General features: G+C 37.2%; 4 protein-coding genes across 5 annotated transcripts; 3 read left to right on the top strand and 1 right to left on the bottom strand.

Moving 5' to 3' along the window:
* The first annotated feature begins 329 nt into the window (after positions 1 to 329).
* Positions 330 to 4,888, top strand: LOC308690779 (sodium channel regulatory subunit beta-3). The gene is made up of 3 exons (XM_081365464.1): positions 330 to 446; positions 2,726 to 3,214; positions 4,164 to 4,888. The coding sequence occupies exons 1-3, from the start codon at positions 380 to 382 to the stop codon at positions 4,286 to 4,288; spliced, it is 681 nt and encodes a 226-aa protein (XP_081221590.1). The 5' UTR covers positions 330 to 379; the 3' UTR covers positions 4,289 to 4,888.
* Positions 4,889 to 5,069: 181 nt separating this feature from the next.
* On the bottom strand, positions 5,070 to 15,029 carry atp6v1aa (ATPase H+ transporting V1 subunit Aa). Of its 2 annotated transcripts, none has more exons than XM_081364541.1 (15): positions 14,830 to 15,029; positions 14,153 to 14,251; positions 13,822 to 13,950; positions 13,166 to 13,380; positions 12,180 to 12,317; positions 11,814 to 11,965; positions 10,802 to 10,964; positions 10,546 to 10,654; positions 10,258 to 10,380; positions 9,334 to 9,448; positions 9,155 to 9,218; positions 8,868 to 9,071; positions 8,249 to 8,343; positions 7,939 to 8,110; positions 5,070 to 6,288 (listed from the first exon to the last, which is right to left on the bottom strand). In XM_081364541.1, exons 2-15 carry the CDS (start codon positions 14,232 to 14,234, stop codon positions 6,196 to 6,198), a joined length of 1,854 nt encoding a protein of 617 aa, XP_081220667.1. In that variant the 5' UTR covers positions 14,235 to 14,251; positions 14,830 to 15,029; the 3' UTR covers positions 5,070 to 6,195. The 2 variants fall into 2 exon arrangements, with proteins under 2 accessions (XP_081220667.1, XP_081220668.1); XM_081364542.1 differs by lacking the exon at positions 14,830 to 15,029 and adding an exon at positions 14,636 to 14,712.
* Positions 15,030 to 15,060: 31 nt separating this feature from the next.
* Positions 15,061 to 20,542, top strand: phf23a (PHD finger protein 23a). Its single transcript, XM_081364544.1, has 5 exons — positions 15,061 to 15,886; positions 16,501 to 16,532; positions 16,812 to 16,904; positions 18,397 to 18,946; positions 19,230 to 20,542. Exons 1-5 carry the CDS (start codon positions 15,859 to 15,861, stop codon positions 19,421 to 19,423), a joined length of 897 nt encoding a protein of 298 aa, XP_081220670.1. The 5' UTR covers positions 15,061 to 15,858; the 3' UTR covers positions 19,424 to 20,542.
* plscr3a (phospholipid scramblase 3a) lies at positions 20,007 to 25,305 on the top strand. The gene is made up of 7 exons (XM_081364545.1): positions 20,007 to 20,736; positions 21,117 to 21,205; positions 23,313 to 23,355; positions 24,056 to 24,276; positions 24,435 to 24,596; positions 24,769 to 24,927; positions 25,036 to 25,305. The coding sequence occupies exons 2-7, from the start codon at positions 21,146 to 21,148 to the stop codon at positions 25,093 to 25,095; spliced, it is 705 nt and encodes a 234-aa protein (XP_081220671.1). The 5' UTR covers positions 20,007 to 20,736; positions 21,117 to 21,145; the 3' UTR covers positions 25,096 to 25,305.
* The last annotated feature ends 515 nt before the right edge of the window (positions 25,306 to 25,820 follow it).

Below are 25,820 nucleotides of genomic sequence, written 5' to 3'. Positions count from 1 at the left end.
AAAATGCGTAAAAACACTAACTTGATGAAATTTATACTTGGGTTTATTAAATTAAACATATTAAATTAAACAAATTACATAGTGAAAAGATACAAAATAGAATTGTATTCGGTCTCTCTTTTTATGTAATGTTTATTTAAACAGGAAAATTAAGTGTAGCTGGGACATAAAAAAAAATTTAATATGTATATAAAAATGAATGAGTATTTTGCGCCTTATTTTTAAACACCCCCGCACACCACTGGTAGGTAGGTATAGGTAGTACTGTAAGTGTGTGGGTGGAAAGGGACCAAAGTGTGTGTGTGGTGGTGTTGGAGGGGGAGATAAAGTATAGCTCTGTCAGCTCTGTGTCAGTGTGTGACATTTCTCTGAGACAGATATGGCTTTCCTCAGTCTCTTAACTTCTAGAACCTTACTTAGTCACCTTTTCCTCTCTGCCCTCACAGGTAAGACTATATATATTTCCCTCAGCATTATGGCATTCTCATTTCTCTGTGTTCTACTAACTTACCTTGACACATTAACAAGAAAACTCAAAAGAGCAGACTTTATATTTTCCCTCCCTCCACAAACAATCATATCCACAAAAAGCACATTACATAACTAATTTCAGCAGCTAACCTCATAAACGTGTGTAAATGTCTTGCTCTCACGTCAGCCTGGATTAGTTTACGGTCATAAATATTTTACACTAAACAGACTGCATCTTCACCTATTAAAAAGCAGTATGCACTCATTTTAACTCATTTCTAAAGTCTGCATCTATTAACTAGAACCTTTGAAATGTCATTTGGCCATTAAATCTGTCTGTTTCACAGTAAATGTAATTTTAATTCCATGTGTTTATGGAAGCAGCACTTTCTGAGACATTAATGATAAGACATGAAGTATAAGAGAGAGAGAGAGAGACATGTTATACTGTACCGAGGCAAAGAGGGTTACTGCTGCATTAGCTTCAGCATTAATGTTATACGCTTACAATATTTTAGTCATATCAGTTTAACATTTTTTAATTCACTGAGTTACGTGATGCGACTCATGTCAAGTCTGTTTATTGGTAATTCAGTCTTTATTCAAAAAATCGAAGGAATTAATTCTGAACTGACTACTAGACTTCTGCTGACCGAATAAAGTAAAGGTTGGAGGATTTACTCTCCACATGGGACTTTTGATATTTTAATCCTTGTGACTTTTGAGTCTCTAATTTTAGTAAAGGGACTCAGTGTGACCATAACACTGCTATGTAAGCCACTGTATTTATAGCACCAGAGTGTATATGTGGGAATTTTCCTTGATTGGTTAAAATGTTCTTGACTGGTTACTATTCCGCTTTACATATGCCAAATAAACATGTATCTTTTTTATGTGATGTTACTGAGTTTCGTCCAAGTGACAGAGATTAAGTGCATTTTCATGAGGCCTACTCTTTCACATACACTCACCTAAAGGGTTATTAGGAACACCTGTTCAATTTCTCATTAATGCAATTATCTAATCAACCAATCACAAGGCAGTTGCTTCAATGCATTTAGGGGTGTGGTCCTGGTCAAGACAATCTCCTGAACTCCAAACTGAATGTCAGAATGGGAAAGAAAGGTGATTTAAGCAATTTTGAGTGTGGCATGGTTGTTGGTGCCAGACGGGCCGGTCTGAGTATTTCACAATCTGCTTAGTTACTGGGATTTTCACTCACAACCATTTCTAGGGTTTACAAAGAATGGTGTGAAAAGGGAAAAACATCCAGTATGCGGCAGTCCTGTGGGCGAAAATGCCTTGTTGATGCTAGAGGTCAGAGGAGAATGGGCCGACTGATTCAAGCTGATAGAAGAGCAACTTTGACTGAAATAACCACTTGTTACAACCGAGGTATGCAGCAAAGTTTTTTTGAAGCCACAACACGCACAACCTTGAGGCGGATGGGCTACAACAGCAGAAGACCCCACCGGGTACCACTCATCTCCACTACAAATAGGAAAAAGAGGCTACAATTTGCACGAGCTCACCAAAATTGGACAGTTGAAGACTGGAAAAATGTTGCCTGGTCTGATGAGTCTCGATTTCTGTTGAGACATTCAGATGGTAGAGTCAGAATTTGGCGTAAACAGAATGAGAACATGGATTCATCATGCCTTGTTACCACTGTGCAGGCTGGTGGTGGTGGTGTAATGGTGTGGGGGATTTTTCTTGGCACACTTTAGGCCCCTTAGTGCCAATTGGGCATCGTTTAAATGCCACGGCCTACCTGAGCATTGTTTCTGACCATGTCCATCCCTTTATGACCACCATGTACCCATCCTCTGATGGCTACTTTCAGCAGGATAATGCACCATGTCACAAAGCTCGAATCATTTCTAATTGGTTTCTTGAACATGACAATGAGTTCACTGTACTAAAATGGCCCCCACAGTCACCAGATCTCAACCCAATAGAGCATCTTTGGGATGTGGTGGAACGGGAGCTTCGTGCCCTGGATGTGCATCCCACAAATCTCCATCAACTGCAAGATGCTATCCTATCAATATGGGCCAACATTTCTAAAGAATGCTTTCAGCACCTTGTTGAATCAATGCCACGTAGAATTAAAGCAGTTCTGAAGGCGAAAAGGGGTCAAACACAGTATTAGTATGGTGTTCCTAATAATCCTTTAGGTGAGTGTATACTATACATATGGTATGCATTGAATGAATAATCATTGCACTGGCAAATGATAATGTTTTATTGACAGGTGGGCTTCTTTCTCTTTGTCTACTTGTAAATGCGTCCATTATCACCAATCCCACTCAAACTCCCCTGACCATCCTCATCACGTCCACAACAGATGCTTTACCTGCTCTGCCTGCTGCCAGTCCTCCAGGACCACAGGGGGTGTCATATTTACAACAGCCTCCAAAGGCAAAAGCTGTGGAAGGGGAGAATGTGATGTTACCCTGTTTTTTAAAAAGTGGTGTGGATGAAATACTGGCTGTGGAGAAGGTGAGCTGGTATGTGCAGAATTTGGAGGAAAGGAGGAATGTTCTACATGGAAATGAGACGGTGGAAGATGTGTTTGCTGGTCGTGTGTTTTTGTCTGGTGATCTGCCTTTGGGAGATCTATCTATGACACTAAGGAACATTTCAGTGGAAGATCAAGGATTGTATTTGTGTGCCTTCATATCAACAAACTCAACTATTCTTCATGGAGGTGGGACCAAACTCAGCATCCGTAAAGAGCTGGGTGAGAGAGAATTAGGATTGCATGGATATTAGTGTGCAAGCCAATATTCAGATAATTTAATTTTATGTTCATTTTTTTTTATATATATATCTTTTAATGAATCTATGGCCTGTAAAACTCAAGGAAGACCTTGATTTAAGAAATATTTATGGTTCACCCAAAAATGAAAATTTGCTGTTAATTTACTCACCCTCAGGCCATCCAAGATGTAGGTGTTTTTTTTTTCATGAGTTGAACAGTAAAGATGATTTTTAGCTGAAACCGTGGTCCTCCTGCTGATTCGTGTAATGCAAGTCAACCGCTACCATTACTTTGAGAGTCAAAAAACATATACAGGCAAAACAAAATGTAGTAACGGCACCCAGTAACTTGCATTATAAGAATCACCAGGACCACGGTTTTAGCTAAAATGTTTCTTTACATAAAAGACACCTACATCTTGGATAGCCTGATGGTGAGTAAATTAACAGCAAATTTTCATTTTTGGGTGAGCCATCCCTTTTATGATTCCCTTAGTGCAATTCAAATCAGGGCTATTAAAGTTAACTAAATTATATTGAAACCATAAAAAAAAAAAAAAAAAAAAATTCTGTTACTTGAATAAAATAAACATTAACTGAAAGAAACGTAAACTTTTTTTCCCAGCTGGTTGCCAGCTTTTTTATGTAGTTTAACTTGTATTAAACTAACTAAAACTGATTCATTAAAAATGAATGAAAATTATGTATACTTTTTAAAATAAAATAAAAAGACAAAAACTCACAACAAAATTGCTAAAACTTTAACAATTAAAACGAGAACAGAAAATACATATGACCTACACTATATACATACACTAATACAGTGAACATATTAAGTACTGTTTTTAGGGAGCCAATTACAGTCATTCATCTGAGACAATGATTGATTATAGTGAGATTATACCTTTTTTCATCAAATCCCTGCTCAGGTGTGATTGAAGAGTCGGTGGGCACTATGATTGGCATCGTTGTGGCAGGTGTTGGCGTGGCAGCGGGTCTGGTTGCTGTGATACTGACTCAGTTCAGGGACAAACTGAACTGCCTGCAGAAATGAAGCAGGAGCCACGGCTTTGGAAGTTAAAAGTGCAGAGGTTACTGTAAAGGCCAAAGGTAAAAGAGAACAAGCACACGTACGCTCACAGTCCCACTGCCAAGAACTGATCTCAGTGCATGAGAGAATTACATCAGTGAACTGTGAGACATTTAGCTCACCCCATATTCTGAATGATAATATATACGAATACATACAAAAACAGATCCAGTGACCCCCCCCCCCCCCCTCATGCACACCCCGTCAGATCTAATATAGAAGAGCAAGAGCATCTGAGTTATGAACTATTGAGCTTTTGTGAGCTTGTAATATCAATCAGAAACTGAACTGTATCAGCACTCAGCACTGAACACTTCTTTTCTCTCAAGAGACGCCTAATCTCAATACTTGTTCTGTGCTTCAGTGTGCTTTTTTTAATTAAAGAACTTATTTGCAAAGTTATTAATTTTCACCACATGCCTCTTTATAAGTCCCATCAGCACGTTCACTTCAGAACTAGCTGATTGTGAACTGTTTTTTTGTGACTTATTTTGTCCCATGGTTTGCTTACTGTGAAAATCCCCATCTATCCTTCTGACACAAATAAACAAGTTTTATCATTCAGTGTGTCTGGTGAATTTCCTTGTCTCGTGTAACTACACAAGTATCCACAGACTGAAAAATTCCCATGAGGCCAGGTCAACACAAAACAATTTTTCTATGTCCCTGAGGAAAAAAAAAAAAAACTGGTCACAGGTGTGTAATATATTGTTGATAAGTAGAAACACAGACCTACACTACCGTTCAGAAGTTTGGGGTCAGTATGTCACTTTTTATTTCTTTGAAAGAAATGAATACTTTTATTCAGCAAGGATGCATTAAATTTATCAAAAATCACAGTAAAGACTTACATTGTTACAGAGTAGAGTGTCATGGTTACTGGTTACATGGTTATTTTCTGTTACTGTTTTTAACAGTAATACAAAATAAATGTTAATTGAGCAGCAAATCAGCATATTAGAATGACTTCTGGAGGATCATGTGACACTGAAGACTGGAGTAATGATGCTGAAAATTTAGATTTTTTTTTTAAATATATAAAAATAGAAAATGATCTTACCAACCCCAAACATTTGAACAGTTGTATGTAAACAATCAGTGAGAGGAACTAGATGAAAATCATCAATTTTTTTGTTATTATAAAACAGAGTCATTTAAACAGTTTCCAATCGTTTAATTCTTTGGAACTGAACACACAACAGCACACACAATAAATGTGTAACTACAGAAGCCACGATAATCTACCCACACACACACACACACACACACACTCTAACTCACACAAGCTCACTCACATGAATATGATAAACAGTCAAAGGAACACACTTAAAGCAGAAATCACATTCATGAGACAAAACAAGATTCAAATAAATAAGGGAAGCTTCCATGATCCCTTTCTGACTTCAATTGTTCCCATTATTGTATAACACATTTCTATTGGTCACAGAGAAATAAAAGGAGATGAAAACAAACACTGTGCTCCCCCGTGCTCCAAACACATGCAACAAGGACTCATGGGAAAGGTGGTGCGAAAAAAAGAAGATGAATTTTGTTTTCGTGCTTCAAGTGTTCTCAGCACAGAGATCACAGAGGCATTTGCTTGAGATGCTAAAATACAATCTTGCAGTTCAAACACCAAGTAACAGCTGTAGCTATAGAGTGAGAACACACTCCGTTTACGCTTTATAAAGAACATATTCAGATTAGCGATGGCTACGGGCTCTGACTTTCATTCGTTGAGATCAGCTGAACAGCTTTAGTGTATACTGTATTAAGACGAGAGGTACACATGCACAAGGGAGCACTGGGAAATGCACTGCACAGCACATGGGAGGAGAGAGGTGGGAGACGAGTGAGGTCAAAGGTTGCTTTTAGTCCTCAAGAGTGCGGAAAGAATTCTGCATGTCTTCCAGCAGTTGAGCGTAGTCAGCTTTGATCTTTGCTTCACCCTCTTTGACTGGATCCTGCAAAACACACACATGCCATTACAGTATGTAAAATTGGTCAATGTTAACTGAATGAAATGACTGTAAAAAAAATGTAAATAAAAAACAAGTTTATATATTTTTATTACAATTTATATTAAATATGATATATTAAATAAATATAAATATACTAAAATAATATGAATAAAATAAATGATAATAAACATTTTCAGTCACTATTCAAATCAATTTCATGTCCATGTATTTTAGGATAAATTCAGATTCAGATGTAGTGAGAGTTAACACTGTACTATGCAATATTTGTTTTATCTGAGGGAACCTATAAATGGTTATTATGTTGCATATTGTTGGATCTAAGAGTTTAATAATAATGATTTACAATATTTGATTTTTAAGGACATTTTAAAGGGATAGTTTCACCCAAAAATGAAAATTAGCCCATGATTTACTCATCCTCAAGTCATCCTTGGCCGTCTGCTGGAAGCTAGTTATTTTAGTTGATTAGGTTTTAAATATGGATATTTTTCTTACACGAACGCATCGCTTCACTTCAGAAGGCCTTTATTAACCCCCCAGAGCCGTGTGGAGCACTTTTATCATGGATGGATGCACTTTGATGGACTTCTAAAAATATAAAGCCATTTACTGCCATTATAAAGCTTGGAGGAGACAGAGAACTCTGATTGTATTCGTCTGAAAAATAATGTCATATACACCTAGGATGGCTTAAGGGTCAGTAAATCATGGGGTAATTTTCATTTTGGGGTGAACATGTAAAAAATTATTTATGGCCTTTTTGTCCAAAACAGGATCAGGATGGGAAACAACAGACTCGACCTCAATCCTCATTAAATAATGCTAAAAATATGATGGTCTGTATACTATTATAGTATTTATTCATATTTATGTATTTTTTTCCTTTTGCTGAAATATGCTGCAATGTCATCATATGACATGTGACAGTGGCGATTGGCGAATTTCTCAGTTTTGAAGCTATTCAGTTTGTAACTACAATATTCTAAGATTAGAGTAAACATTATATATACCAACGCTATGTATAGAATAGGCTATCGGATATCAATAAAACATGTCGTCAAATTATATTTGAAAGGATTATTGCTGCTTTCATAGATATCAGTGTATATATATAGTGTATATATATATATATATATATATATATATATATATATATATATATATATATATATACATACACTTTTTTTTTTACTATAAATATTTTTATTTGCTTTAAATGTCAAAAACATAAAATTACACAATATTTGGTTGAAAAACTCTGATCCTTTGCGATATATGATAATGTTATGATATTTGGCACCAGCCAAAGCACGAACGCAGATTTTAATTTAGTAGATCACGTGACGCGGTGAACGTTCTAATCACACCGGTGTGATCGTACGCTTCAAAGATTTAGTTATCAAATGAAAAATTATTTTTGTCTTTTGGAAGCTACATTCAAATTAACTTGGCTCAAAAATCTGAGGGGGCAAGCAATTTTTCTATAACTGAAATTTGAAGTGAAAAAACTCAATTAATAACTCTGAAACACTGAATTAAACTGGGCAAATTGAAACTGGTCATTGCCTACATCCTCAAAGAGAATCCTGTGGTCTATGATCTTTACCAACATCAATACTTGAGTAACAGTACCTTAAACTTCATGGAGCTGATCCGATAAAGAATTTCTCCCATGTGTTCACGGATCTGCGCCCAGGTGATCTTATTATCGCTCTGTGCTGTGGTTTCAACAGCATGCCGGGACAGGTCATAAAAAGCTATCATATTGGACAGGATCCCCACTGTCTTATAGAAGGGACAGAACCTAGACGAGAAAGAGACAGGGAGATAATGTAGAAAAGAATTAGTACAGACTGACAAACATACTACTAGAACAACGAGAAATCAAAAAACAGGGGCTGTGGGAACGTCACATTCTTTATTGTACAGATGATGACTATACCTGTCATAGGGAGTGTAACCGTTTTGCTGCAGGAAGTCATCTTTAATGAGTTTGGCCACCTCCAGAGTGATTTTATCTGTCTCAGCCAGAGATGCCTATGGGTAAGGAAACAAAATAAACCCAGGCATGCATTCAGAATCAATACAAAAATATTGTATAACATAAAAAAAATTAAAAATCACTTTACAAAAAAATGTTAATACAAGCAACACTTGGGATGTTCCCGAAGCCGAATATCTTATTCGGAAAGGCATGGAGAATGGCTTCAAAACGACTAACAAATATTCGTTGATATTAAACATTATTTATGTATTATGTATGCATTTATTATATTATGTTTTAGCAATTTTCAAACACTGAATAGTTTCTTTCAACTTCCATGTTTTCTAATCAACTATTTTATATAGAGTCTGATTCCTCTTATTTGAGGTTGTAGATGATTGTCCTGACATAACTTACAGAATTACTTAAAATGGGCTTCTCATGTAATTTCATGAATACAGATACAGGCATTTAGGAATTATTACAGATACAGATATTGGCTCTGATGCACACCCCTAAACTTCACTATGTATTACTAACACTATTTGACAAACAACGTCTAAGACAAAAACCTTACCTTTCCAACAAGTTGCACAATCTCAGCCAGGTCCTCCTCCTCCTGCAGAATCTCTTTGGCTTTGGTACGCAGCGGCACAAACTCTTGGAAGTGTTTGTCATAGTACTCATCCAGCGCTCGTGTATATTTACTGTAACTGATAAGCCAGTTAACAGAGGGAAAGTGTTTCCTCTGGGCGAGCTTCTTATCTAGACCCCAGAACACCTAAAAGCAACAGTTCAAATGAGAAGAGAAATAAATGAAAGATTCTACTACACTGCTATATTTAAATGAATATATCCACCCACCTGCACGATACCAAGAGTGGCAGAAGTCACAGGATCTGAGAAGTCACCACCAGGGGGAGACACACTGTAGGGAAACATTCATTTGGAAAGAACAGAAACACCTGCAGTTATAACCCCCCACACAATAGCTAAAAATACATGTTAAATTTCTATAAACATCAAAGTCTGTAGAAACTTACGCTCCCACAATGCTGACGCTGCCCTCTCTCTCTGGGTTACCCAGGCACTTCACTCGACCTGCTCTCTCATAGAACGATGCCAGGCGGGCTCCAAGGTATGCGGGATACCCACTATCTGTTGGAGGAAAACAGGAAGATTTGATTATCCAGTATAAGTAATATTGGTCTAGACAAAAAAGTTGTTGTGAATGAGGTACAAACAGGAATACCTCCAGTGTGAGATATGTTTTACACACATTTCTCTGCCAATACAAAGCATAACTTTAAAGTATGCAGTACATGCAGACAATATTTAAGTTAAATGGTTTGCGATTTAGCAATCCCGCAATCACAAAAGTTTAGGGCAAGATTTATTTATTTTCTGTAAGATTTTTAAAATGTTTTTGAAAACAACAAGGCTGATTGTAGCCTTGTTGTTGATTATTATTAGCATATTTGATTGAATATACAGTAAAAACAGTAATACTGTGAAATAATATTACACTTTACAAGAAGTTTAAAAAATAATAATATTATATTTTCAAATGTAATGCATTCCTGTGATGGCAAAGCTGAATTTTCAGCATCATTACTCCAGTCTTCAGTCATATGATCGTTCAGAAACCATTATAATATGCTGGTTTGCTGCTCAAGAAACATTTCTTATTATTTTCATTAACACTGAAAACAGTTGTGCTGCTTAATATTTTTGTGGAAACCAAGATGCATTTTTTTCTTCAGGATAATCTGATTAATAGAAAGTTCAAAAGAACAGCATTTATTTGAAACATAATTTTTTGTTACATTATAAATGTATGTACTGTCCCTTTTCATCAATTGAATGGATCCTTGGTAAACACAATTATTATTTTTACTTATATAATTTACTTAAACACACAAAAATTTGCAGTGGACACAAAACAGGGATTATTGAGCTGTACATACCAGCAGGCATCTCAGCCAAACGTCCCGAGATCTCCCTAAGAGCCTCAGCCCATCGAGAGGTGGAGTCAGCCATCATACTGACATTATAGCCCATGTCTCTGAAGTACTCAGACAATGTGATACCTGGTGACACACAGGCATACTATCTATCAAGATACACACACAAACTATACTTTCTCTTCTCTTAAATCTCATTTTACTATTAATAATTGTGTTTTCTAAAAACCTGTTTCAAGGCACTCAACATTACAGCACACTTTACTTTCTACAGATGGCTGTTGTGTTTACCAGTGTAGATGGAGGCTTCTCTGGCAGCCACAGGCATGTTTGAGGTGTTGGCCACCAGTGCTGTTCTCTTCATAATGCTCTCCACCTTCCCATCCACCTCCATGGTGAGCTATTAAACAAAACTACTGTCACTCATCTAAACCACACAACAGGGTCACATTAACCATTCTAGGTGTGAATTTCATATCGCATTCATAAACGTAGTATTAAGCAAAGTGACCAAGTATGCTGTCATTAAACTCAGTGCCATACCAACCTCTGGAAAGTCTCTTAATACTTCAGACATCTCATTTCCACGCTCGCCGCAACCAACGTAAACGATGACATCACTGTTGGAGTACTTGGAGAGAGACTGAGAGATGACAGTCTTACCACAGCCAAAGGCTCCCGGAATGGCTGTGGTTCCTCCTTGGACACAACTGCAAAACGGCAGAAATTAGGACTGCACCGTAATGGTTAAACTGATAATCACGACTGTGTCATTTAAGAAATGACTTTGTACATTTCATCAGAATTATTCCACTTTCCACTTTTTACCATTCAAAAGTTTGGGGTCCGTAAGAATGACTTCTGAAGGATCATGTCACACTTCAAATATAAAAGTTATTTTAAATTTGTAATAATATTTTATAATATTATCGTTTTTACTGTATTTTTTATCAAATAAATGAGGTGAGCATAAGAGACATACATTTAAAAAAAAAAAAAATTCTCACTGACCCAAAACAACAAATCAAGAGTGTGTCAACTCATACGCACAGTTTAATTTACCTCATGTAGTTTCCTGATTTATTATATGTATTATGTATTTATACAGGTCATTGCTGAGAAGGTTTGCTCACAGAAGCAAAGCAAATAGCACAAGCGCCAACAGACTGGCTTTATTACACATCCATTTGAGCAGAATGGCAGTGGAGATCGCCAAAAATCCAACATTTATGTTTGTCTGCTTAAACACTGGCCAGAAAATGTAGCAATTTAAAAGTAAAGCTCTGATAAGGGGATTTAAAGTCTACAAACATAAAGGCTTGTGGTGGCTTGTTACCAATGAAAGATAAAGGATAAATAACTTTTTCAGGATAAATAACCAGAGGGCCAAAATCGCAGACGATTCTGCTTAATTAATTGAGAGAAGCAGAAATTGTGATCATGATTAAAAGATGATTAACTGTCTAGCCCTAGCAGAAATATTAAAGTAAGTGTCAGGTACATTATAAACTTTACGGTCTCAGTTGTGGAAAGATAATGAGTGTGATTTTGAGACTCACGGAAAGAGGGCATCCAGTACTCTCTGTCCAGTCAGCAGGGGGTGGTTGGCAGGGAGCTTCTCAGTAACAGGCCTCACCTGTCGCACAGGCCACACCTGCACCATGGTGAACTTATCCTTCACTCCTTCAAACTCCAGTTCCAGCACCACATCCTGACACACAAACACACAGTGAAAAGGGAAGTTACAGTATTTAGTGAGATTAGGTCTTATCTTACCTAAACATCTTGGGGAGTTTTTCTATCTGTTGCCTTTGTAGGACGCTATACAAATAACTTTGAATTGACGTGAATGACTCTCACGTGCACGTCTATAAATGTGTGGAAGTATTTAAGGACATGTGAGGATGATTGTGAGTGTGACTCACAGAAACGTCATAATTTCCTGGCGGAGCGAGGTAGGTGACTGTTCCCCTGCTTCGGGGGGGCAGCATGATCTTGTGCTTGATGAGAGAGTTCTCATACACCAATCCATAGATATCGCCCCCTGTAATGTGACTTCCAACCTGAAAAACCAGTCAGAGAGTCCAATTAACATAAACATGCAGTACATAATTTCAATGTAATATACAAATAATATTTGTTGTTACTATTGTTGCCGTTTGGTGAATTTTCCCATTTTGAAGCCAAAATATGCCATTTAGCTTGTGTATGACAAAGGAGTTGTTGCATGCGGGTGGTTAAAATTTTACAAAATATTAATGTATCAACACAACCAGTTAGTTTTAACATTTAATGAGATATGTATTGTATGGGCAAAAATGATGTGTGCTGTGCTTCCAAACACATAGATAAGGTACAGTTTAGCCTTGCAGTGTCTGGTGCTGATGGTTTAAATTAATTTGTTTCTAAAAGCTACAGAACACTTATAATATTGTTAAAGGGATAAATGACCAAAAATGAGGGTGAGTAAATGATGACAGAATTTTCATTTTTGGTTGAACTATCCCTTTAATATTCTGGAATAGCGACAGTAAAGGTGTTAATAATGTATCTCCTTGCATCATTTCATAATTAAAAATAATAGAAATAGTTCTGAAAACATTGCAGTAATTATTACAGTGAAAACCAAAAAGTAAAATTTTGTTATAAATAATGCAGTTGGATTTTCGCCATGAAGCACAAACAGTGCTATCAAAAAGTGAATTCCATCCATAAATGAAAATGCGGGGTGATCACTGGCAGTCAAGTTCATTTGCAAATGATATTAAAAATTAACCCAGCCTCCATCCATATAATAAAAATATACCACTAGACTATCATGACTCACAGTCTTAGGAAAAAGTGCAGAACTGTCACTGGAGCCCCTTCGAAAAACCATTCGCATGACGGCCCTTTACACAGAGTTCCTTACCCTTAGGTTTTGAAAAGGAGAGAATTCCCACTTTAGGTCCCTGTTTAAAGCTCCAATGTTAACCCCTCTAGGGATGTAGATGCTGTTTGTGAGGTCATTGATGTCTTTCAGGGGACGCTGAATACCGTCAAAGATGGAGCCCATGATTCCAGGCCCCAGCTCCACAGAGAGGGGTTTTCCAGTACGGAGCACAGGATCTCCGACAGAAACTCCAGCTGTAGATAGCTCAGGAAAACATATAGACAAATACAAACACATGCAAAAGCGTAATGTGGCAGCACCATGATTGCCACATGCCACATACCACAGTGCTAAATGATTACCATATTTACTACAGGGTACTTTAAATTATTGAATCTTGGTATTAATTCTGTGCATACTATAGTATTTTTTGGTACTTTATTTTGATCACAAAACATACTCTCCATGATTGTGAGTATCTGTGTTGGTGCAAAATGTAGAATAAGTTTGTTTGTTTTTTTAATGCCATGCCAGCATCTTCAGCCATTTTCATGAAGAAAACCATACTTGAGTTATTAAAACTTTAAATAAGATATTAAATACACATTTTTCCTACCAGTTCTAAAACTAAATTTGGATTAACTTGATTGAAAACTTTTTCAGTAAGTAAATCACTGATGAATGGTAAAGGATACAGGTCTCTTCGTACACCTGGATGGTTGCCATATCTCCCTCCAATCGGATAATCTCTCCCACCAGCTCACAGTGGCCAACACGCACTAGTTCATACATGGCCGCCCCTGCCATCCTAGTGGCCGTCACCACTGCAGTGAACAGACACACAGACTGTAACCTGTCCATCACATGACTAACTTCACATCTTTAATTCTTATATTTGTGACACAAAGTCAAAATACACTACTTGAGATATAAACTTTGTGCTGTGTGTTCCATTTCGTGACAAAGGGACTTCATTAATTTGGACTTAATATATATGAACATTGAGAACATGTTTTTATTTCTTACCTGGGCCTGAAACCCCATGCACAAATCCAAACTGATCCTCACGTTCCTCATCTCGGATTTTAGGCAGTTTGGAAAAATCCATCTTGCGTGTTAGAAAACCTGAAAGTGGAAGTGTGAGACAGTGAGATTCATTCAAAACGCATCAATATCTTTCAGACAAACGCCAAATCTAAAATCAACATTGTCAAGATTTTCATTTTTCCCAATAGAACCACAAGGTCTACTGTGTTGTTCCAGTTCAAAGCAATACTTGAAATCAAATGTGAGTTTCAATCTTATTGGTATGATAAATATTGCAATAACCACTGTCAAATTTAAAGACTTTCTTGATGTCAACATAGCAAAATAGTAATACTAACAGAAGAACCACTATGACCGACCGGTATTCATTTAGATCAACACTATACTATAGCCTACACTCCTGTTGTAACAGATGAGTATCAAAGGAAAATGTTATGAATTTAATTGCTGTACTAAACGCACTATTGAATTACGAGATCTAGAAGACTGTCGTAAGGAACCATTGGATGTCAGGTGACAGATGGTTGATAGCAAAGCCTCTGATCAGCAAATGAGCAGATTTTACCAGAGTAACGTTAGAAATGAGATAGGACCAAACAGACTGGTCTGACAGCAATAAAAAATAATTGTATATATAAATAAAAGACTCATCTTACTGTATTGGCATGCAATGAACGACAATCCGTGGAATATCCTACCAGTGTAGCGAGGAAAAAAATTGTCACGACATAGGTCAGCTGACTACCAGGATTAAGGAAGTCCGTATACACAGGGTAAAAGAGAGTGCGTCATTATGGCTCCCCTAGTGGAGATTTTACGTGCAAAGGTATTGCGCAAATGATCCAACATGGCGCCTATACAACCACAGCTTCTCCATTTCCTGTGTTGTTCATCGTAAGGACACAAGGACGCAACTGCCACCAGCTACGCATAATATGTTGACATTTTCAAAATTTGGGCACCGGGTATTCCATCAGTGTATAGAATTAAACGTTACGTTGGATATTTTTGGCAGGTTTTGGGTTATCTTTGACGAACTTTCTTTCATGCATATTCATTACGTTATCATCAATATGCATCAGGCAAAGAGTCTGGCGCTCTTTGCGCGGTTGCGTCACAGGGTGATTCCTGTTGAGACCGCGCGTAACCCAGACGTTCAATACTTTGTTGAATGCAGTTGTGCAAAAAGCTAGTTTCTGATTTTTTTCGGAAATTAACTGCAGACTTTGTATTTTTTCATGTTTGCGGATACAATCAAGGTGTTATCGGTTTTGTAAATCTAAAGCCACCGGCTTCAATTCGCTGGTTATCAACGAGGACGAGGACTGATCGACGACATTTCATCATCATTATCATCGATAATTGAGGTCTGGGCGAAATAATACACACTTCAGCTTTGTTTTATCTGAACCGTGATCAGATTTTGGGGGAAAAAACTGGTAATTTGCCAAGTATTGCAGTTTTGATCGCAAGACCGTCGTGAGCATATGGCAAATCCTTCGGTTGTGCGCTAACAGTTAGCTTATTAACTTAGTTGTCTGTTAAGTCCAAAACCAACTGGACAGATATATATATTAACGTTACTTTGAAGACATTTCGCTATTCAAAGTGACTCCATAAGGTCATTAGCTGGAAATCAAAGAGCCAACCTTAAGAAGAACACAACTTTGTGGTACCACCCCACCATGTTGGGTATTATGGATCATCACCAAGGTAAATACGTGCTTTTCTTATTGTCATATGAATATTACTTTTCTCGTTTTTGTAGTCTATCACTCCAGTGCTCGATGTTTTAAACGAGCCTCGTGTAACACACCCATTTAACAAAGAGCTCCTGGATGGATTAACTAACTTACTCATGCTACCAGTGATATATCCTCTTAGGTTAGCTAAGTACGTTACACGTAACGACTTCTCTATACTATCTCCAGATACGTAACATGTAATTTTCTAAGCATATTTGAAAAGTTCTTATACCAATTGGCTTCCATGTTTCGCTGACTAGACAATGTTTCATCTGCTCGTCTTTAGCTTTTAGCATAAGCAGCTCTTGTTCGGATGTGAAGATGCTTAACGTTACTCGAGCAAATGAGTTTGCACTAATACATTTGCAACAATGTTTAACGTTTTAAAATCGATATCTTTTGCTTACACCTGTCGCATTCCAATAATCACGTACGAAAATGACTCTTAAGTTACTTTAACAGTATCTAGATAGCATAAGCTAAAGCTAACTTGACAGTTCGTTAAACGCTGCAACGTTAGTTGCAGCGTTTAACGTTAACATTGTTTGCCAGTAATGCAGATGTCTTCTGTTTCCTTTACAGACACCGTCCGGAAATGTAAAACTGAGGCTTTGGTAAGTGCTGTCGCAGTTATGTTCTGTAATGGTTTTAAATGGTGACACAGGCTCGTTACTTATTTATAGCTTAGGCCACATGTGGCCGAACATGGGGGGATGGGCTGTGGATAAGATCAGTATCTGTTTTAATCACTGAACCTAATTGGCAAAAATATGCTGATTTTTGAAAATTATTTGAGATTGGTGTCAAACTGGTGTCATAACATTTTATATATATATAATGTACTATTAATCATTATTATTGGTCACTATTAATGTAATTTGTCTTTGTTCCAGCCTCCAGAGCGTAGGAAGAGGACTGTTGAGGATTTCAATAAGTTTTGCAGCTTTGTCCTGGCCTATGCTGGGTACATTCCACCTCAAACAGAAGTGAGTTGAATGTCATAAAACAAAACTGTCATTTTGTACAGAAATCAAGGGGTAACTCCAACCGTCTTTTTGGTAATCACCTGCTGCTGACACAATTGTTTCTTAAAATAAGTAAAGGAAAATTCTGTCATTAATTACTCGCCCTCGTATTGGTTCAAACCCATAAGACTTGAATTCATCTTGGGATCACAAATTAAGATATTTTTGATAAAATCTTAGAGCTTTCTGTCCCTTCGTTGACAGCTACGCAACTACCACTTTGACGCTTCAAAAAGTTAATTAAGAGATCGTAAAATGATCCATAAGAATTAAACGGTTTAATCCAAATTTTCTGAAGATGCTCGATCGCTTTATATGATGAACAGATTTAATTAAGGCTTTTATTCACATATAAACATTGATCAGCAAACATAAACAGAAGCTCAACCGAACCTGCTTGAATCGTGAGAACAAACCTCGTTGGTTCTCGCACATCACGTGAACATGCTTGATCTTCCGTTTACCACAACTGATGTGTGAACCTACCGTATAACAGTGAAATCACGGAAAGCTGAAAATTTCCATCAGTGGCGCAGAAGCATTGTGATTGTCATTTACGGCTATTTTCATCAATGACGAGGAAAGAGTTAAAGGGATAGTTCACTTTGAAATAAAATTTTGGTATGTTTTAGCTTACCTCAAGGGCATCCAAGATGTTGATGTCTTTTTTTCCGCAGTAGTTTCAATTTTGATATTTTTAGGTCAAACCGTTCTTGTCTCTGTCATTTGATGCCGGTCTATGGTCACTGACTCAAAGAGCATGCACAGAGTCCAAATTAAAACAATTCCTCATCATCCAAATTAAACAATTCCCCATCGTTAGTACACATTGATGGCCTAAGACACGAAACGAGCGGTTTGTGTGAGAAAACAAACAGTATTTATATCGTTTTGACCTCTTATACACAGCACACGTCCAGGTGATCTGATCTGATGTCGCCTTGTCTATGGCAGTTCATTGGAACGAATGTCTTTAAGGCGACATCTAGTGTATATATATCTATACTGCGCCCTCAGATCAGATCACCTGGACGTGTGCTGTGTATAAGAGGTCATAACGATATAAATACTGTTTGTTTTCTCACACAAACCGCTCGTTTCGTGTCTTAGGCCATCAATGTGTACTAACGATGGGGAATTGTTTAATTTGGATGATGAGGAATTGTTTTAATTTGGACTCTGTGCATGCTCTTTGAGACAGTGACCATAGACCTAGACCTAGTGACATAGAACATCTTGGATGCCCTTGAGGTAAGCTAAAACATACCAAAATTTAATTTCAAAGTGAACTATCCCTTTAAACAGGAAAATATAGTCATATCATGTCAGCATTCAAAACTTTGACATATTTTTTTCAGTTATGACTATTTACATCCCACCATGCAATGCAAAATCTTATGCAGATTATGAGGGTACTACATTTTTGTTAAATTCTGCTGATGTGTGTTTTCAGGAGAGTTCGTGGTCTCCGTCTTCATCTCCATGTACACACGAGCTGTCTGAGCTCTCGGGTGAAGGGTCCGTAAAGGATAGCTGGACCGACGCTCACTCCGACCTCAACAGCATTCACAACTTGGTCTACAAAGCTGAGACTGACAGCAGCAGCACAGAGTTCAGCCATCTTCAGTCGGACAGCTCCTTAGACCAGATGAGACTGAAAGACTCTCTGAACCAGATCCATCTTCATAGTAAAGCTGAGAGGAAGAAGGTGAAGAAACTCGGACGCTTATCTTTAGGAGGGCCGAGAAAAAGCATCTCGGAGGCAAGAGCACACAAACAATCGAAAGCAGCACTGAAGAAAATGAAGAGATCGGTAAAGACTGAGAGTCAATTTACACCCACAAGCCCTCTGAATGAGGGGCTTCAAAAAGAGGAGGGACTAACAGAACAGGCCATTCACTTGCATGAGGCGGGGCTTAAACTGGAGTCCAATCAAGAAACAGACCTGAGCTCTTGCGAAACAGACACACTGGTGACGGATGAGGATATTATGGTGGAGTCTGGTAAGTGTCAGACTTGGTATGTTAATATTGCATTTAATGCAGTGCAATTAAAAGGTTGGCATTGGATATGCATACAAGTGCAGTTTGTATATACATACACACACACACACATCTATCTATATATATATTAAAAAAAAATATATATATATTCAGCTATAATAACACATTCATGTTATAGATGTGTTGCCTTTTAAACTAAACGAGTATCTTCAGCCTTTTGCTTTTGTGTTTTTTATTGCTGCAATAAATCTTTCAACCATTTATATTGTTTTATCTACTGTAGGTGATGATTCATGGGATCTGATTACTTGTTATTGTGGGAAGCCTTTTGCTGGACGTCCCATGATTGAATGTGACGAGTGCTCCATATGGGTTCATCTCTCCTGCGCTAAGATTAAGAAGTCCAACGTACCTGACATTTTCTACTGCTACAGATGCAGGGACTCTCGGGGTTCCACGGTCAAAAGAGACCTATGAGAAGGAGTGTATGGGTGCAGATGTGTGTATTTAAATGGACGAGATGTTCTCATTCCAGTCCTTTTTACTTTTCTGATTACTATTAATTAGTTTCTGTTAAATTAAAAGATTTGATTTATATAACTCCATTTGTTATCCTTTGTTCTGTGTTGACAATTTGGTCTTGGTTTGTGATATTAAGTGGCTTTCAGGTTTAAGAAGGCTTCCTAAATCTCATGCACTTATTTGCACTACTGTATTTTGATTGTACACAAATAAACTAAAATTAATATGGGTGGAAAATATGCACTATGACCATATATTATGTGGATAAATTAATGAACATCTCTTTTGGCCCTCTGGTATTTCAGAGCAAACTAGTTAGATTAAAACCGAAATAAAAAAATTTCAGTGATGATTCTTTACATCACAAGAGCATGTCCGGGTTATATCTCACTACAAGTCAAGAAATAAATTAAATTTTGGGACCATTAAGATATTTGATTTTTTTTTTCATGACATTTAACCGCAATGCTACTTCCAGTGAAGTGGTGTTCTAAATTAATCCAGTGTTTAAAAAAAACAACAACAAAAAAACTTATTTGGGTCAAGGAGCACTCTAAGAAAGATCTGATGGGTGCAATTATGAGCGTAAGATAAGGGATACCTCCAACACAGATCTGTACGACTCAAACACTCTTCAAATCAATGTAATTATATTTTCTAAGTGATGTTCTAGCAAAAGTTTTTCAGTCTTGTGATGAATATCCTCACTTGAACTGTTCCAGGAAGTTCTCAGATTAACCTTTGACCGTTGTAAAGCAAATTTCAACATATTTAGACGTATTGCTTGATTTTTGTTATTTGTGTATTAAGTTGCAGTTCAAGATTTTAGGCACCAGAATTTAGGCACCATTTCCGAACTTTCATCAAAAAATCATGGTAGAATTGTTCCGTTTTTTATTTTGAGAATGAAAGCATTTGTATTTTTTCTTATTTTGTTTGTGTCCTGCTCATCCCAGTGTATATAGTATATGTATGTACAGGTGTATATGTTTGAAAGATGAGGAAATGCTATATTTTTCTGACCATATACAGCAGTAAATTCTGAAAATAAATGTTCTTTTACAGTCAAGTTGATGTTAATTTGCACTGTTTTGTTTGTTGCTTTCACTGCTCTCTTTCTGAGCAATGTCCAGAGGGAGTGTAGTCAAATGGGTGTGACAAGACATATTCACATATACACTCTCCCCAGTCACATGCTCCAGTGCAGGTGTGTGATTCTACACTGCTCATCTGTTGAAACACTGTGACTGTCAGCTACTGAACCTGAGGTAAGCACATACAATATGAGATTTGGATTTGGTTTCATGTCATGTAAATTTTTAGTAGCTGCGTATGTAAATGTTTTTTAGAGAGGAAAATCCTTAAAGGAAAAAGCAAAAAAAGTTATCGTCAGCAGGAGTTTACTTTGAAGCAACATGTTATGTGTTTCGAAGTAATTAAATAGAAATGGCCTTGAATGCTTTCCTAGAGGATCATCGGGCTCGGTGTATCTTTAAAACCTACCAAAAGCTATTTGGTGTTGTATTGTTCAACTATAAGATTAGAAGCAAATAAAGCAAATTTTCTGTTACTTTACACCGGTTTAGTACAATGGATTGTTTTGTTTGTGAGGTGTATGGAATCATTATTTTTTTTCACCTTTTATTAGAACCCTTCTTGCCATTTACTGAGGTTAACATGGCCCAGCCTTATTCTAGCCCAGCGGCTGTGCCACCTGGTTTGGAGTACCTTTCACAGGTGAGCATGACATTTGGAAATAAGACCATAACGTATTGTAGTATTCCATAGTTTCAGGAGTAATATAATATTTGAAGATATACACAATAATGGGTGTTTTGTGATGGGGAAATGTACAATGGAAGTGTGCGTGTGTGTGTGTGTGTGTGTGTGTGTGTCTCAACAAAAATTTTAGTATATTTTCTCAAGGGACAATACTATAGAAATGAAACTTAGATTTTAGAGTAGTGAAGAATTGCAAATTTAAAGAATCTATGCTTTAAGAATCTTGTATTTAGCTTTTAAGGTTAAGATAATGATATCACACGAATGATTCTGCTCTGCTCAGCAAAGTTGCAATTCCTGTTTTCTCTTTATTGTCTTTAATGGCTTTTAGAGTCCCAGTTTCACTCCATATGATGGGATTAGCATCTATGCAATTTGAATGATAGTGTTATGCTGATTGGATTGAGACTGGTAACACGCTGGAGTCTAGGGGGTTCATTAACCTGTATACTTCATTTGCATGCTTTGTTCAACCTCAATGTAAATCCCTCCCCTTAAATGTATATAAAATTGCAAGGCAACTTTCTTTAGATTAGATTGTTGGATGACTGCAGCAACGCTCAGCGAAGTCCTCAATAAAGAATAACTTCTGCTTGAACGATATCCCAACATCTCCTGGTCTTGCTTCAATGAAGGAATAAAGTTCCAACAGTAGTCATTGTGCTGCATGTATAGCAGTATATATTTACTGTCCTCTGAAAATAACTCAACATACAGCCATTATTGTCAAAATAACTGGCAACAAAAGTGGGTACACCCTAAGTGAATATGTCAAAACTGTCCAAAGTGTCAATATTTTGTGTGAGCACCATTGTTATCTAGCACTGCCTTAATCCTCCTGGGCATGGACTTCACCAGAGCTGCACAGGTTGTTGCTGGGATCCTCTTCCACTCCTCCATAATGACATCACGGAGCTGCCTGAAGTTAGACGCATGGTTCTTCGCCTCACAGGTGCTCAATAGGGTTCAGGTCTGGAGACATACTTGGCCACTCCATCACCTTCACCTTCCTCAGAAAGGCAGTTGTCATCTTGGCGGTGTGTTTGGGGTCGTTATCATGCCGTTTGGCCCAGTTTCTGAAGGGAGGGCATCATGTTCTGCTTCAGAATGTCACAGTACATGTTGGAATCCATGTTTCCCTCAATGAAGTGTAGCTCCCCAGTACCAGCAGCACTCATGCAGCCCCAGACTATGATGCTACCGCCACCATGCTCGACTGTAGGCAAGACACAATTTTCTTGGTACTCCTCACCAGGGTGTCGTCACACATTCTGGACACCATCTGAGCCAAACAAGTTAATCTTAGTCTCATCAGACCACAGGACATGGTTCCAGTAATTCATGCTCTTGGACAGGTTGCTTTCAGCAAACTGTTTGCGGGCTTTCTTGTGAGCCAGCTTCAGAAGAGGCTTCCTTCTGGGACGGCGGCCATGCAAACCGACTTGTAGCAGTGTGCAGCGTATGGTCTGAGCACTGACAAGCTAACTTCCGGCTTCTGCAACCTCTAAAGCAATGCTGGCAACACTCATGCGTCTGTTTTTTGAAGCCAGCTTCTGCACCTGACGCACAGCACGGGGACTCAACTTCTTTGATTGACCCTTGTGAGGGCTGTTCCGAGTGGAACCCATCTTGGAAAACCTCTGTATGACCATGGCCACTGTACCGTAACTCAGTTTCAGGGTGTTACCAATCTTCTTATAGCCTAGGCCATCTTTGTGGAGAGCAACAATTCTAATTCTCAAATCCTTAGAGAGTTCTTTGCCATGTTGAACATCCAGTGGTCAGTAGAGAGAATTGTTCTCATAGCACAAATTTGAACTGCTCTAATACAAGATACAACAATTTGTATGGTCCAGTCAAGCAGACAAAAACATGAACGATGAATAGGACATGTGGCTTTGCATGGTTAAAAGACGTACAGCTATTAGGGTGTCCTCACATTTGTTGCCAGCTATTTTGACAATAATGGCTGTATGTTGAGTTATTTTCAGAGGACAGTAAATATATACTGCTATACAAGCAGCACATTCACTAATATATTCTCCCTGTCCTGCTCTAACAGATTGACCAGATATTAGTCCATCAAAAGATTGAGCTCCTTGAAGGTAAAGTAACTCATTTATTATTTTATGGCATTTTAATATACTATTCTACACTACCATGCAAAAGTTTGTGGTTGGTAAGATTTGTAGGTTTTTGAAATAAGTCTCACCACAGCTGCATTTATTGGATCAAAAATACAATAAAAACAGTAATATTGTGAAATATTATTGCAATTTAAAATTACATTTCTATTTGAATATATCTTAAAACATAATTATCTGCATCCAGCACTCCAGTCTTCAGTGTCACATAATCAATGTTGAAAATGGCTGCACTGCTTAATATTATTGTTTAAACAGTTGTAAAGCTGTAAAAAAAAAAAAATACAAATTATTAAATTGATCAAAAGATTTCTTTGAACATTCTATTCATCAAAGAATGCTGTATAATATATATATATATATATATATATATATATATATATATATATATATATATATATATATATATATATATAATATATTGTATTGTATTGTATTAATAGAATACATAGCAAATATATATACGCAGCTGCTAACGCATAACGCAGCTGTGGGGCATAAGGCTTCTTTCAAAAACATAACAAATCTTACCGACCCCAAACTTTTGAATGTATTATATACATACTTTGGGCACTGCATTTTTGGACACTGTTGTCACTAAATATATGTCAAAATGCACATAAAGCTAAGATGCTAATGAACAAATTCTCTTCTTTTCCAGCCATTATTGGCTTTGAGACTAATAATCAGTATGAGATTAAGAACAGCCTGGGTCAAAAGATCTTCCACGCTAAAGAAAACACTGACTGCTGCACACGGAATATCTGCGGTCCTCTGAGGAGCTTTGATCTGCAGATAACAGATAATTTTGATCAGGAAGTGATTCACTTAATAAGGCCTTACCGCTGCACGTCCTGCTGTTGCCCCTGCTGTCTTCAAGAGGTAATAACTGAAGTTCTGTGTTGACCTTTGGAGATCGAAAAAATAAAACCATCACAACAAAACAGATTTGTTCAACAAAATGTTGTCTTTGCAAAATATATATATTTCTATAACCCCTTTTCCAATTCTTTTTCCTGTGTGGATGTGACTGACTGAAGATGGAAGTGCAGTCTCCACCAGGGAATACAATAGGCTACATCAAGCAAGACTGGCATGTGTTTAGGCCCATGTTCTCTATCTATGACATGTCCAAAACAAAGGTGCTGTCCATCGAGGGGCCTATGTGTGCCGTAAGCTGCTGTGGGGATGTGGATTTTGACGTATGTATTCATGTGTGATTTTGTCAGTTTATCACCTTATTATTCTTATTCACCTGTTAGTGAAACACTGAAACGAACAGTATCTGGTGGATGATTCTTTTTTTGGATTTCACAAGATTTTTTTGAATAGTTTGACCAAAGGTTATGTGCATTTGTCTGTCCTCTGGTGCAGGTTACCGGTAAGGACGGGCATCCAGTCGGTCGTATCAGTAAACAGTGGACTGGCCTGATCAAAGAGTCACTGACTGATTCAGACAATTTTGGCATTAACTTTCCCATGGACTTGGACGTGAGGATGAAAGCAGTTCTTCTGGGAGCATGTTTCCTTATTGTGAGATATGACATAAAACATCCATTCATCCACCAACATATACCCATTACTTTTTTTATATGGCCAATCATACATTTCATTTTATTGTTTCTCTGTGTTGTCCCACAGGACTTCATGTTCTTTGAGGCGACTGGTGACTCAGGACAGCGATGCAGTGTGTTTGGCTAATAGGGAGTGAGAGAAAGATTGTGGTTCTTGATGAAATATCTCTGGTATATTCGTATATCACTACAGTAGCCACTTGTATACTTCTTGTATGTGTTCAAAAGTCAGGAAAATCACAATAAAAGCATTTTAACCCAGACCGGCTATAGAGAAACTTGTTTTTAGTGTTGATTTTCTCTTTTGTTAAAAATTTAAATAAAGCATTTCTTGCCGAAATTTCTTTTCTCTCTAAGAAAAATGTTTCCATGACCACACCTTTGAAACACATCATGCATAACTAACCTTACATTTGCCTTTTCGTTCTTATCACACATTTTCTCAGTAATAATAACACTGGATTTTAAAAGGGACATATATAGTTTATCTGCTGATTATGAATAATAAATTCTGGTCATAGTTGACAGCTTTTTCTGTTTCTGTTTTCAGCTGATGAAACTATGCAATTGCCTTGTTTGCCTATATAGAGCGAATAGTGATGTTGGTAACAATTTACAATAAGGTTTCATTAATTAACTACTTTAGTTCACATTAACTAAGAATGAACAATAATACTTCTACAGCATTTATTAATTTTAGTTAATGTTAATTTCAACATTTACTAATATTTTATTACAATCGAAAGTTATATTTGTTAACATTAGTATATGTTTTGTGAACTAACATGAACAAACAATGAACAGCTGTATTTTTATTAACTAATGTTAACAAAGATTAACAAATGAAAAGCA

The sequence above is a fragment of the Scardinius erythrophthalmus genome, assembly GCF_964197995.2.
Source record: "Scardinius erythrophthalmus genome assembly, chromosome: 5".
NCBI classification, from domain to species: domain Eukaryota; kingdom Metazoa; phylum Chordata; class Actinopteri; order Cypriniformes; family Leuciscidae; genus Scardinius; species Scardinius erythrophthalmus.
The sequence above is the reverse complement of the archived record's forward strand: the minus strand, read 5'-3'. Positions and strand labels throughout refer to the sequence as shown.